Raw genomic sequence first — 15,400 nt, 5'->3', positions numbered from 1 at the left:
CGGCTGCACTTTCCTCACGCTGTCAGATCGTGAGGAAAGTACTGCCGAGAACCGGCAGTTGTCAGAGCGGGGATCGGCACCGATCATCAGGGCACTGATGATCAGTGCCCTGATGATCGGAGCCCAGCAGTGCCACCCGCAAGTTCCGCCCACCTGTGCCCTGCAGTGCGCCCACTAGCTCCGCCCACTTGTGCCCAGCAGATCACCCACCTGTGCCCAGCAGTGCACCCACCTGTGCCACTCTGCAATTTCACACACCTGTGCCCAGAAGTGCCACCTACCTGTGCCCAGCAGTGCCACCCACCTGTGCCCACCCACCGGTGCCCACCAGTGCCACCCACCTGTGCCCACCCACCAGTGCCGCCCACCAGTGCAGCCCAGTAGTGCTGCCAGTCAGTGCCACCAGTCAGTGCCCAGCGGTTGTGCCAGTCAGTGCCGCCAGTCAGTGCCGCCAGTCAGTGCCCAGCAGTGATGCCAGTCAGTGCCGTCTATCAGTACCCATCATCAGTGTCACCTATCTGTGACACCTCATTAGTGCTGTCTATCAGTGCCGCCTATCCGTGCCACCTCATTAGTGCTGCCTATCAGTGCCCTTTAGTGCTGCCTATCAGTGCCCATCAGTGCCGCCTATCAGTGCCTATCAGTGCTGCCTCATCAACGCACATCAGCGAAGGAGAAAAATTACCTGTTTGAAAAATTTTATAAAAGAAACAAAGAAACTTTTTTTTTTTTTTTCAAATTTTTTATTTATAGCGCAAAAAGTAAAGCGCCCAGTGGCGATTAAATACCACCAAAAGAAAGCTCTATTTGTGAGAAAAAAATGATCAAAATTTCATATGGGTACAATGTTGCATGACCGCGCAATTGTCAATCAAAGTGCGGCAGCGCTGAAAGCTGAAAATTGGCCTGGTAAATAAGGGGGTATAAGTGCCTGTTAGGCAAGTGGTTAATAGCAAAAAGTCCAAAATATTTGGGGTTTTTTTTCAAAATTGTCGGTCTTTTTTTTTTTTTTTTTTTTTTTTAGGGCAAAAAATAAAAACCGCACAGACATTCAAATACTATCAAAAGAAAGCTCAATTCGTGGGGAAAAAAAGGACATAAATTTCATTCAGGTCCAGCGTTTCATGACCGCGCAGTTATCACTTAAATTAACGCAGCACCGTAACACAAAAATGGCCTGGTAAAGATGGGGGATAAATCCTCAGGGAGGGCAAGTGGTTAATGAGGACTTGTCCAATGGGGTATGCAATAGCTTGTGTTTATTTTGTTGACCTATTTATGTGACATTCAACCTTTTGATGACTACAGAAGACAAAAGTATGACCATAATGTGTCTGCATTATAATATAAAGTATATGTTATCCTAATTTGGCTGTAATAATGAAAATAAACTTAAACATAAAGCCACTGGTAATCTGCTTTTTTTTGGAATTACATGTTTTTTTTCTATCAAAGCTGCATAAATGGCAGTTTTATCAGTTCCAACATTCCCTAGTCTTATGCATGAATAGCATAGAGACATATGCCACATGAGTGACATGAAAAATTGATATCCACCTTACTCCAGTCCTTTTTAACATTCCTGCATAACAGCATTCCTCTGAATATCATCTCTTCACAAACATGCAAAACCTTGAATCGGGAACTCCTATAGCCAACTTTCACTCACCAATCCACATGAATATCAACAGATAAGTATCAATCTACCAATACCCATCAGGAAAGTCACAACATTAATCTATATTGTAAAGCACTGCAAACTTGATGCTATATAAATTCTATATAATAATGTAACATTGTGATATGTTGCTAAACCTTGTTACCCAAAAAGATAGTTAGTACCCTACAAACTCTAGCCATGCTTTTTTGCATATATGATATGCAAATGTACATATCATATATGGGTTTAGTTGATGGCATCATGTTTTAACATTCTGCATATGACACAAGCTCATAGCCCCTGTTAGAATGGAATGTTTTTCTTAATTTACAAACGTTCATGAACTATGGGTATAGGACAGATAATACATAATACTGATAACCCTATAATATGTTTTGTTCTATATCCACTGGACCTCCGTAAGGTTTACCCCCCCATCATGGCCTCTATTAACCGTTTCCATACAGGGCACTTTTTCCCCCTTCCTGCCCAGGCCATTTTTCAAGTTTCAGCGCTCACACTTTGAATGACAATTGCATGGTCATACAACATTGTACCCAAACTAAAATTTTTATAATTTTCTTCACACAACTAGAGCTTTCTTTTGGTGGTATTTAATCAACACTGGGGTTTTTATTTTTTGCTAAATTAACAAAATTGTGAAAAAAAAACACGTTTTTCTTTGTTTCTGTTATAAAAGTTTGCAAATAAATGTTCTTCATGAATTTAGGTCAAGATGTATTCTGCTACATGTCTTTGGTGAAAATAACCCAAATTAGGATGTATTTTTTAGTTTGTAGGAAAGTTATAGAGTTCACAAACTATGGAATATCTGAATCTGAATATTGATCAATCCTGAAGTACTGACAGCCAATCTAATTTCTTGAGGTCCAAGAATGTCAGAACAGTACAGATATCTTCCAAATAACCCCTTTTTGCAGAGTAGACAGTCCGACGTACTTCATAAGAGGCATGGCAAGTTTTTTGAAGTTGTATTTTTTTTGTCATTTTTCGGAAAATGAAAAAATAAAAAAAATTATTTTCACAATTTTTTTTTTTTACATACTGTCACCAGTGCAGTACAGCATCATCATATAACTGGCATGGCGGTGATCAGGGACACTGATTGGTGACAGTATGAAAAAAAAATCTATATATTTTTTTTAAATTTGTTTTTATTATTTTTAATTTTTTATTACTTTTTTTTTTTTTAAGATTTTTTTATTTTTTTTACTATGACCAAAGTAGTACAATGTTACCATAGTAACATTGTACTACTTTGGGGAAGTGATTTTTTTTTTACACAATTTGCTTATAGCAAAGAATTACTTTGCTATAAGCAAGCATTTACCCGAATGACATTGATTCATTCAGGGTTTTTTTTTGTGCTTAGCTGTGATTTGGCCACGGCTAATCACATGACACAACTGGGCTGTGATTGGCCCAGCTTGTGCATGTGATCGCTGTGACCATTCACAGCTAGACACACCTAGTATACAATGGATGGCATGAATGAAGCCATTCATTGTATACAACTGTCGTGTGACCTGCTGTGATTGGTCACAGCAGGTCACATGGTACCGGCAACGGGGCCGGTACTCAGATCTGTTATCGGCCGTGTCCAAGGTACATGGCCGGTGACCGATCGCGCCGCTGCGCGGCTTAGCAGGCATGCAAACTGCGCATGCCCGAAAGGACGCCATATGGCGTCCACCCGGAACGCTGAGGGATTTTGCCGCCCGCCAATCGGCTATTGGCCGGGCGGCAAGAGGTTAATCACCAATGTGAACAGCGGCAATGGCAACATTGAGGCTCACAATACTATTGGGCTGTGGGATTGCTGGGCAGACTGAACTGGGGAAAAGTCTGCATTTGAGATCTCTGAGGTGCTTGTTACTGAATTATAGAGAAAATGAGGGCAAAAAGTATGGCTATCTTTTGAGGTAAATTTGGTAAAGGTGTAACCCTCTAAATTTTATATAATTTGGAGGTTAAGGTTGAAGTAGTCTACAATACCTTTATGCCATTGTGTTCACATTTATTTTTTGTCATACTCACTTTGGAACTGATCATAATTAAATGTCTGGCATAATGTTTTCGATAAAGTTGTTTTTTTATGTTTTTCTTCCTTTATAGCAAATATCAAGTCGGCAGAGGAAAATTCTAGAAGAAGCTCATGAATTGAGTGAAGATCACCAAAAGAAGTATTTAGCTAAGCTCAGGTCAATTAATCCACCATGTGTGCCTTTTTGCGGTAAGTATTGTTTGATATTTAATTTAAAAATAATGTATGTGATGGCTTGATAAAAAATTATCCACATCCTTTATAATTTCAAAGATCACAAATTGCTTTTTGAATTATCAGTGGAACCTTTTGCACTGCTAGATGCAGATAACGCATGCTTAAATAATAATAATAATATATTTATCATATTACATCAAAAAAAAATACACATTTAAAAGCCAACAAGCATTGAAAGATTCCTGTCAGACATGTTAAATCTTGGAAGTCTTGATAATTTATGATTCTGTATATGTATAAGTATGTAAATGGCTAGCACCTTAACTTTCAAAATTTTGCACATACATATTTTGTATCCGTTATGATTGTGGATTCACACGTGCGGTGCCAATTGAAGCTCCGTTTTCACAGCTGGTTGACAAAGTAGTTGATCATGATCATGTTTACATCAGGATCAGGTCAAAAAACTGGAAAAAAGCAAACAGGTGGGGCAAACACCTAGTGCATTATCCAAGGTTTATCAAAATGTTTAAAAACACAAAAAACATACTCACAAACTTAGCACATAAAAAAGTCTATAAGGCCACAGTGATGGCCAAAATGATGGCAGAGTGTCGGTCTGGTGGTGTGGTTGGCCTTCTAACACATTTCAGAGACGTGTCCCTTTCCTCAAAGCTGGTGCCCTACTATATACTGTATAATATATATATATATATATATATATATAAAAAGTTTGTGAGTGTTTTTTGTTTTGTTAAACATTTTAATAAACCTTGGATAACACGCTAGGTGTTTGCGCCACCTGTTTGCTTTTTACCAGTTCGTTGATCTCCCCATCTAAGTAGGGCTGCATCTCTGGGGCTTTATCAATAGGTCACTCACACATCTGATTCCCTGGCCTCTCCCTGGTATTTACCCCTTTGAGGTGCTGGAGAGTTAGTACTTTTGTCCTATCAGGATCAGGTCAGGTTTATAACAGGACAGTGGCATAACTGGAACCTTCAGGGCCCTGGTGCAAGAAACCCTGAAGGGCCCCCCTGACCCCAAACTTGAACGCCAGGGTCCACTCGCAAGTGCAACCTTTGTTACTCTGGTGTCAGTGGTATGGTTGTGGTTGGGAAATTTTTGAAAAAACTACTTGCCTAGGGATTCAATCGGTATTCCAATCTATTTGTCCAGATTAGAAAAAAATGTTTTTTTTACCAAAATCGTATTTAAATCAGAGTTACTTTTAGGAATGTCTGGTGCTTTTAAAAACAAAAGGGGCTTTATGGCGACTTAAATGTTTAATATTTTTAACATTGTGCTGTTTATCGCTTCCTCACCTCGCTAGCTGTCTCCAGCACTAAACCCAGGGACTAGCAGGGAGGAGAGAGACCTTGCAGTGTAATGAGCACCGATTGGGTGCTCATCAGGAAAGGGGAGTATCGGGCTTATCCTTTATCCCTTTCACTGCCAGAGCCGTATTTGCATTGTTACAAACATTTTAGGCCTGAAGATTACACAAACCCCCAAACATTAGATATTTTATGAAAGCAGACACCCTACAAAATAAAATAGTGGTAGTTCCAATTTTTTATGTCACACAATATTACCACAAAGGTAATACACTTAAGTTAATTTTAGGGTACAAAAAAGCAATAAATGACCCAATTTTTTTGTAAAATATAAAAGATAAGGTTACACCAAGTGAAGAGATATTCATCATGCCAAACCTTAAAATTCCGTGTGCTCGTGAAATGGGGACAAACTTTAGCACCCTATATTTTTTTATAGGCAACGCTTTTAAAGCCCTTTTATAGGTCATCAGTTTAGCATTACGCAGGAGATCTGGAGCTAGAATTATTGCTCTCATTCCAGCGTGCGGAGCATGTTTATTGCAATCAACTTTTTCATGTGTGGGCGCCCCAGCGTGTGCTTTTAAGTTTGTACGTGCGTATATATATATATTTGGAGGTGGCAGGGATTGAAATTTGGCCAGTTCTGGAGGAAATGAAAAGAAGTCGATTGGCAGATTTAAATGCAGTGGCCACACATGAATCGAAATTTGCCCAACTGCCATGCCTGATAAAATCCGCTCGATCAGTGTCTGCCGCACTGATCTGTGTATTCTAACGGCAGGGGAGTCTCCCTGCTGCCAGAGTAAAATAACACAGCGGGGAGGATTCATCCATCCACCTTGAATTTGTGGATGAGGAAATTGTTTCGTTTTTCGTCAGCCTGCTGGTTTAACAAAAAAAAAAACTGAAACACGTTTGGCCAAAACACATTTGATTGTAAGTTTTTTGTAATTGATAAATATTGAATCTCATTGCTGTGTGCAGATTATATATCTTGTAAGTGAAGGTGGATGGCACTAGCTTTTCACAGATACCTACAGACTGATAAGGTTAAGGAGTTTTACATCGATTCTTCCCATTGAAAAAACAATTGGCATGGGCTCTGTCCAACAACACTTTAGACATTGCAGAGATACGGGTGGATTCTGAAATTTCAGAAAATAATCACCCGTACTGACTAAATGTTTGGAATGTTCCACAAGTAAAACTTCACACTTACAGTCTCAGATTCTTGCTTTCCAGTCCAGTTGTCTGACTTTCTGCTTTTGCCTGAAAATCCTGAGCCTGATAGTAGCCTCCTTCAGGACAGGTCACACAGGACCCTGGATACATTCTAGCAGCAAGGACTTGGTTGTCTCTGGAATGGTGGCACAGGAAGCTGGCTGGAATTGCGGCATACTTAAATTTCCATTTCTTTATCATACATCATGGGACACAGAGAAGGCTTTTCATGACTATGTGGGTTATATGCTAGTTATAGGTGAATGGACACTGGCTAACCAATCAGAGAAGAAGTCCTCCCCTATATAACCCCTCCTACACAACAAGTACTTCAGTTTTTTTGCCAGTGTTTATAAGGTGGGTGGTCACTAAAAGTGTTCCTGGTGCATACCTAACATTTAGTACGGTTCCTTTGGTAATCATAGACTTTAATTGGATCTATTCTGAAAGCTATTAGCCAAAATGGATTTTACCCGAGTCTCCCTGGATAAGGAGAAGAATCCTCTGGGTTTTGCCTGTAATACAGCCTTATGGTGCTGAACCCTGCATAAATGGAACCCTGTGCAATCTGAATCTGACCAGGGCGTTTTCCAGCAGGGTGCTATACAGGTCCATGGCAGTGGTCCCACATTATGGGGACCAAATCCTTGAAGGCCGGTTCACAGATGTTCCAGATGCGTTTCTGCATGTGCGTTTTTGGCGCATTCCGGTGCATTTTTTATGTGTGTTTGACACGTTCCGATGCATTTTTGATGCTTTCTGGTTAATTTTTTCCGTTCTCTTTTTCTTCAATTTAAATAGGGACATGTGCGTTCCAGTGCATTTTTTTGTGTGTTCTGATGTGCTTTTGATGTGTTTTACTGCGTTCCAGTACAGTTATGTGCAGGAAAAATTCAGCCTGTTCTACTTTTTTTTATGCAACTGGAATGCACTGGAACTTCAAGCACTGATGTGAACTATGAAATTGACACCCATATAACCTACTTTCTGTGCGTTTTCAATGCAGAAAAAAAGTACACTGTACACTGAAATGCATGTAGTGTAAACTGGCCGTGAAGGTCTGCGTGACAGGGCCTGCTGTGATGGGTGAAGGTTGCACTCCCATTTTAATTTTGAGTCCTGCAGTGGGAATAGTAAGTTGCCTCCCCTTTTTCTCTTTTTGAAAGATAGAAGAAAAAGTAAAATGGAGGGAAAAAGAGGTGTTGTTTTCCATGCTGTTGGCAGATTTGCCACTAGGGGAGTGCTTAATTTTGCCTGTGCCTGCCTGTTTTTAATTTGAGGGGCCTCTATAGGGAGCAACCTGTTCTGTGTTGCGATGGCAGGGGGACGTGCATGGTGGTAAAGTGGAAGTCGACCATATTTATTTATGTATCTGGCTCCTGGGCACACGTGGGTGTTCTGCAGCTGGATTGTGGCTGAGACGCAGAGCAGGCTATCTGTGGGGCACCGGAGTACTCCCCTGAGGGCAGAAATTGACTATATCAGACAGGAGGCTGCCTCTGGCGGCCCATGGAAGTCAGCAGTTTGCAGTGAGTGTATGAGGGTCACACTATCTTGCATAGTTGTATCCTGGGCTCTCTAAATTTCTTTCTTTATCGCATTTAGGATAAGTGCTATAGGAAATAATGTCTTTCTGAAAGCGGAGTGGGGGAGGCGCAGCAGGATGGGGCAGATGTGCACCACCATCAGGTCTTGAGGAACTTAGTCACAGTTCCGCTGTGTTAACCTCTCCTGAAAGGCCAGGAGCCTCTGGGCAGTCTGAGCCATTACATTTTTCTGGCATTGTGGCTACTACTGCTGCATCCTCTTCGGCGTATGTAACCAAGGAGGATCTTGCTTCAGCCTTAGCAGGTTTAGAAGATAAGATTGCAGGAATTATTGCATCTGTTTCTCAGGTGAATAAGAAACGGTAGAGAATCTCATTCACCGGACAAACTGGTCTTTGACGATTAATGGTTGGAACCAGAGGATGAGTGGGCATTAGAGGACCTTGGATTTACTGTCTGAAAGATTGCAGACTGAGGAGAAGCAGGCAGTTTCTGCCTCTCAGTCTCAAAGGTTATTGTTTCAGGACCTTACTAATATGGTCCGTTCAGGATTTAAATTATGGCCCATAGAATCGTCTGAGATTACGTTTTCTTCTCTGGGCTCTTTAAACCCGGGTTCACACTATGCGGTGTGGGACACCGCATGTAATTCACACAGGAACCGCACCGAATTCCTGTGCGAATTGCATGCAAATGTCTGTGCAATGCGACTTGTGTCATGCAATTTGTATGGCTCAAATCGCATCCGCACCAAAAAGGTGCAGGACCCTTTTTTTAAATCCGCACCTTAATCACATCTGCGATCTGTTTTGAGGTGTCATTCATTTATCTTTGACACCGCATGAATGTGATGCGATTGCATTGCGGTGCAGGAAACGCACAGGATTCTCAGCATTTTCCGCACCACGTGAACCCGGGCTAAGGCCTCCACAGAGTACTCAAACTTTACCGGTGCATCCTCTCTTGGAGCAAATTATGTATGCTGATTGGGATCACCCGGACAGGGTTTTTGTCCCGTCAAAAAGATTTTCTCTCCTATATCCTATGAAGGAGGAGTTTGTTAAGAAATGAGGCATGCCTGTGGTAGATGCAGCCGTTTCATCCATGAATAAGTCATTAACCTGTCCTGTGGATAATGGCCAGGTTTTCAAGGAAATAGCAGATAGGAAGCTGGAATCTCTCCTTAAGGTTTCCTTCTTCCTGGCAGGTTCAGCCACACAGCCAGTGGTGGCAGCTATTGGTATTTGCCAGTGTCTTTACGACTGTGTCAAACGGTTGCTTGCAAGGCCATCAGTGCAGGGAGAATATTCAGCCAAGGATTTGGACGATGCTCCACGTGCTTTATGTTTTGCAGTTGATGCTCTTAAGGATTCAATTCAGCAAATTTCTCACATGGCCCTCTTATCAGTACACATGCACAGGGATTTGCAGCTAAAGAGTTAGTCAGCAGAACCGCCATGCAAAAAGTTAGTTGGCAGGTTTTCCCTTTCATGGGGAGTGACTGTTTGGGGAGGATTTGGACAAAAGATAATGGGGGGGGGGGGGGGTTGGGGGAGTTCTCTTTTTCCCTTTAAAAGGAAATCCAAGCACTTCTTTAAAGAGATCAGGGACTTCAGCTGGTTACTCATCTACCAGACAGTCATTTCGTCACGCACAGGCCCAAGCCTCTAGGGTTACGACACAGGGTCAAAACCCAAGGAGACCCTGGGTGCAATAATCAGCCAAGGCAGATCCCAAGTCCGCCTCCTTATGAAGGGGCATCTCCACTCGTCTGGGTGGGAGGAAGGGTTTTAAATTTTTCAACTGCCTGTCAAATGTACCAATGGATACAGAAAAAAACTAGAGGGCTATTGCAGGCACTCCATCGCCTGTTGTCTCGGTGGGTGATCACAGAAGTTCCAGCAGATGAAAAGTTTCAAGGGTTTTATTCAAACCTGTTCACAGTCCCAAAGCCAAATGGGACTGTAAGGACCATTTTGGAACCCAAGGCTCTAAATCGGGTTTCTAAATGTCCGATCCGTTCGGTCAACAGGATATCAAGGATGCATACCTAAATGTGCCAATATTCATCCCTCACCAAACATTTCTGCGGTTTGCAGTAAGGGCTCGGCATTTCCAGTTCATAGCACTGCTGTTTGGGCTGGCCATGGCTCCTTGAGTATTCACAAAGGTTCATGCTCTGGTGTTGGGGCTGCTCAGAACTTGAGGGGTATCAGTCATAGGTTATCTAGACAACTGGGCTAGGTGCTCAACTTCGAGAAGTCAGCATGGAGCCAATACAGAGGCTTAAATATTTAGGGATGGTGCTAGATACTGTTTAGGCAAAGGTATTTCTGCCTCCATTGAAATGGGCACACAGTCAAAAAAAGAACATTGGGGAACTGGAGAAAGTACAGAGAAGGGCAACCAAACTGATAAGAGGCATGGTGGAGTTCAGCTATGAGGAAAGATTAGAGAAACTGAATTTATTCTCTCTTGAGAAGAGGAGATTAAGGGGGTATATGATCATATAGTTAACTTGGTATAGAGTTATTCACCTTGAGGTCATCACAGAGGACAAGGGGGCGCTCTATACGTTTGGAGGAAAAGAAATTTAATCTCCAAACACAGAAGGTTTCTTCACAGTAAGAGCTGTGAAAATGTGGAATAGACTCCCTCAAGAGTTGGTTGCTTTGAAAAAAGGCCTGGATGTTCTATTTTTGTTTTAAGACTGTATTCATCTTTGTATAACTGGTCTTTACTCAGTTGTGTGCATTGTCCCATATCTAACAATGCATCTAATTTCAATTTGGTAAAAAATGCGGTGTTTTTTTACTCCTATGTGTAAGAGGCCTGAAGGGTAAATTATGTCTATAGGCTTAGAAAATTCAGTTTGTAAATTGGTAGAAAACTAGATAAAGATCTACATTCAGAAGTGATTGATTCATACTCTAAATAAGTATAAGGCAATAAGTGGTATACCCCAACAAGGTTCAATGTTAGGACCCTTACTTTTTAATCTGTTCAAAAATAATATATTGTTTGAGATTAACCATCTGACCCCATGGGGCCAGTTCTGACATTTTTCATATACATGTAAAAATCTGCATTTTGTTGTACATAAAATTACTTAAAACCCTCATTCAATATATATTTTTTTAAGAAGAATTCCTGTAAAATAAAATGGTGGGTGCAGTTTTTTATGTTGCGCGATAATATTTGCTCAGCGATTATCAAATGCAAATTATGAAGAAAAAATACATTTTAATGAATTTAGTTGCACATAAATACAATATAATACCCATATTTTTTGTGAACTATAAAAGATGATCTTACACTGAGTAAATGGATGTGTACACCCGTGGAATGGCGACAAACTATGGTACCTAAAAAATCTCCATAGGCAACACTTTAAAAGCCTATACAGGTTACCGGTTTAGAGTTCCATAGGAGGTCTGGTGTTAGCGTTATTGCTCTTTCTTTGACATTCTCAGTGATACCCTACATGTGTGCTGCCATTTCTATTTACATATGCGTGCTGGAACTGTGTGTGTGTTCACTTATGCAGGGGGTGGGGACAGGGGCACTCTCATTTTATTTTTATTTTTTTGTAATCATTTGTGTTGTTTACTATTTTTTTTTTTTTTTTTTTACACTGTAAGTTTATTTTATTTATTACAGGTACTTATGTAACACTGCCAATTTACTCAGCGCTTTACATATATATTGTACATTCACATCAGTCCCTAACCCTCAAGGTGTGTACAATCTAAGGTCCCTAACTTACATTCATACACACACCTACTAGGGCCAATTTAGACAGGAGCCAATTAACCTACCAGCATGTCTTTGGCGTGTGGGAGGAAACCGGAGTACCCGGAGAAAACCCGCGCAGGCACAGGGAGAACATGCAAACTCCAGACAGGTGGTGCCATGGTTGGGATTCAAACCAACGACCCTAGTACTGCCAGGCACAAGTGATAACCTTTACATTTTTGTTTTTCTGATCAATTTTATTGCTATCACAAGGGATGAACAACATCCCTTGCGATCGCATGGGCCATGACAGGTCCTCTTCATGGAGAGATCTGGGGTCTTTAGACCCCATATCTCTTCTCTAGTCTCCAAAGCATCTAGTCAAAGCTAAATTGGTGTGATCAGATGCTGTACAAGCTGGTAGCAGATTGTAAAAAAATTAAATGGAAGTGACAAAATCCTTGTCGCTTCCGGTTTCTTATTTCACTGGTCAGATTGGTCCCAGGCTCCCCATCCCTCAAAAGGAACACCTTCCGCCACCCGTAAAAGTGAATGAGTGGCTGTATAGTTGCTCGGATCTGTTTTACAAGATGGGGAATCACCTCCTGAAGAATACAATATGCAATTATACATGCATGTAACATCAACCATTATACCCACCAAGCTATGTAGTGGAATACCATCCTTACAAGATATCTCCAACTTGTCTCCAAATAGACCTCAATGCACTGTTTGAGCAGCTCTGTGGCAAATTAGGTTTAATGTTAATAAATGTAAAGTTATGCATCTGAAGGCTAGAAAATATGCATGCGCTATACATTCTAGGAGTATTACTAGGGGAAAGATTAGTTGAGCTGAATTTTATCTCTTTTGAGACAAGGGGATTGATATGCGGGGTTATGATCACCATGTATAATTGCATAGGTGGTCCACTTGTTGCAAAGTTAATTGTTTCAAAGTAATTCAAAAAGTCAATGGAGCACTGTTTACATCTGGAGGAAAAGATACAGTATTTAGTATACAGAAAGGCTTCTTTTTAGGAGCTGTAAAAATGTGGATTAAACTCCCTCAGGAGTGTCCAATCACAGCCATCATGTGATGTCAACAGAGCCGCCAGTCTGTTGATCGGTTCTGCCTCTCCTCTCACAGAGCCCGCTAGGAGAAGCAGAGCCGATCTATGTAAAACACACACATCACCCCATAGTGTCCCCCACACAGCCTGTCAGTGTACCAGTGCTCCACATCTGTCACAGAGTACCAGTAGTCATCCACATCTGTACAAGTGATCCACATCTGTCACGGTTTACCAGCATAAAATCCACATCTGTACCAGTGATCCACATCTGTCATGGCAAACCAGCGTAAAATCCACATCTGTACCAGTGATCCACATCTGTCACACAGTACCAGTAGTCATCCACATCTGTACCAGTGATCCACATCTGTCACGGTTTACCAGCATAAAATCCACATCTGTACCAGTGATCCACATCTGTCATGGCATACCAGCGTAAAATCTACATCTTTACCAGTGATCCACATCTGTCACAGCGTACCAGCATAAAATCCACATCTGTACCAGTGATCCACATCTGTCACAGCATACCAGTGTAAAATCCACATCTGTCACAGCGTACCAGTATAAAATCCAAATCTGTACCAGTGATCCACATCTGTCACACAGTACCAGTAGTCATCCACATCTGTCACGGTTTACCAGCATAAAATCCACATCTGTACCAGTGATCCACATCTGTCATGGCATACCAGCGTAAAATCTACATCTTTACCAGTGATCCACATCTGTCACAGCGTACCAGCGTAAAATCCACATCTGTACCAGTGATCCATGTCTGTCACCGTGTACCAGTGTAAAATCCACATCTGCACCAATGATCCACATCTGTCGTGGTGTACCAGTGGTCATCCATATCTGTACCAGTGATCCCCATCTGTCACTGTATACCAGTGTAAAATCAACATCTGTACCAGTGATCCACATCTGTCACGCTGTACCAGTGATCCACATCTGTCATGGTGTACCAGTTGTCATCCACTTCTGTACCAGTGATCAACATCTGTCACGGCCTACCAGTGTCAAATCCACATCTGTCACAGTTTACCAGTGCTCAATATCTGTCACACAGTACTAGTGTAAAATCCACATCAGTATCAGTGAATAACATCTTCACAGTGTACCAGGCTGAAATCCACACCTGTACCAGTGATCAATATCTGTCACAGAGTATCAGTGTCAAATCCACATCTGTACCAGTGAACATCAAAATGTCTAAAAAAAATTATACACCAGCGAGGAGGCTTTCCTAATATTGAGTATAAAAGACAAGAGTAGCGAGGAACTCTCTGTCAGACTCAGATTCTCAGACCCACCTCCCCAAAGGTCAGCAGTCATCTGTACTGTCCGCAGTCTCTGGTCATCCCTGTGCTGTCCGCAGTCTCTGGTCATCCCTGTGCTGTCTGCAGTCTCTGGTCATCCCTGTGCTGTCCGCAGTCTCTGGTCATCCCTGTGCTGTCCGCAGTCTCTGGTCATCCCTGTGCTGTCCGCAGTCTCTGGTCATCCCTGTGCTGTCCGCAGTCTCTGGTCATCCCTGTGCTGTCCGCAGTCTCTGGTCATCCCTGTGCTGTCCGCAGTCTCTGGTCATCCCTGTGCTGTCCGCAGTCTCTGGTCATCCCTGTGCTGTCCGCAGTCTCTGGTCATCCCTGTGCTGTCCGCAGTCTCTGGTCATCCCTGTGCTGTCCGCAGTCTCTGGTCATCCCTGTGCTGTCCGCAGTCTCTGGTCATCCCTGTGCTGTCCGCAGTCTCTGGTCATCCCTGTGCTGTCCGCAGTCTCTGGTCATCCCTGTGCTGTCCGCAGTCTCTGGTCATCCCTGTGCTGTCCGCAGTCTCTGGTCATCCCTGTGCTGTCCGCAGTCTCTGGTCATCCCTGTGCTGTCTGCAGTCTCTGGTCATCCCTGTGCTGTCTGCAGTCTCTGGTCATCCCTGTGCTGTCTGCAGTCTCTGGTCATCCCTGTGCTGTCCGCAGTCTCTGGTCATCTCCTGTACTGTGTCTGCAGTCCATTAGTTCAGAATTTTTTTTTGTATAATTGTGTGTTAGAGTGAGAGAGAGAAGGGAGAGAGAGAGACAGGTGCCACAGCAACCTCCAGGGTAGTTGATGTGTTAACTCTGGCTAAGTTGCATTTGATGTGTGTGTTGAGGGTGGACACTTACCTTGAAATGAACACTTTGTTGTTTTGTAAGGGGAAGAAAGTGTTATGGTGAATAATACGGTTTTAATTATGTGTTTTTGTGTGAGTGTTTGTCTGTTTTGGCAGGTCACTGTGTGGTGTGGCTCTCTGACTTTCACAGTTTAAAATTTTGGCTCTTTCTGTCTAACTTGTTCGCCATCCCTGCTCTAGACATATCTGTAACTGCTTCTTGCTCTTTTTGTACTTCCTTGTCTGCTCTTTTTATCTTCTAAGTCTTTCCAGGTGGCTAGTAAGGCTTCTTCCGATGTCAGCTTAAGGCATTAAATCTTTCAGATGGCTATTTTAGCTTCTGGCAGTCCCGTTTTCTGTGCCGTTTACCTTAGACTTACTAGCCTTTTTTTACTATGTTTCCTCCCCTCTGGACTTCTTTTGGACACCCTGACAAAA

The 15,400-nt window shown here is 42.2% G+C and overlaps 1 protein-coding gene across 1 annotated transcript in view; it reads left to right on the top strand.

Annotated features, from left to right (window-relative positions):
* The window catches only part of SOS1 (SOS Ras/Rac guanine nucleotide exchange factor 1), a 308,846-nt gene that overhangs the window by 263,522 nt on the left and 29,924 nt on the right, over positions 1 to 15,400 (top strand). Inside the window, exon 17 of the mRNA XM_089681755.1 lies at positions 3,797 to 3,914. Coding sequence (XP_089537881.1) covers positions 3,797 to 3,914 — 118 coding nt within the window. The remainder of the gene's footprint in view (positions 1 to 3,796; positions 3,915 to 15,400) is intronic.

This window comes from Staurois parvus, unplaced genomic scaffold, assembly GCF_062004578.1.
Source record: "Staurois parvus isolate SC_StPar_1 unplaced genomic scaffold, SC_StPar_1.0 ptg000277l, whole genome shotgun sequence".
Lineage (NCBI taxonomy): Eukaryota > Metazoa > Chordata > Amphibia > Anura > Ranidae > Staurois > Staurois parvus.
This window is presented reverse-complemented; position numbering and strand designations above follow the sequence as displayed.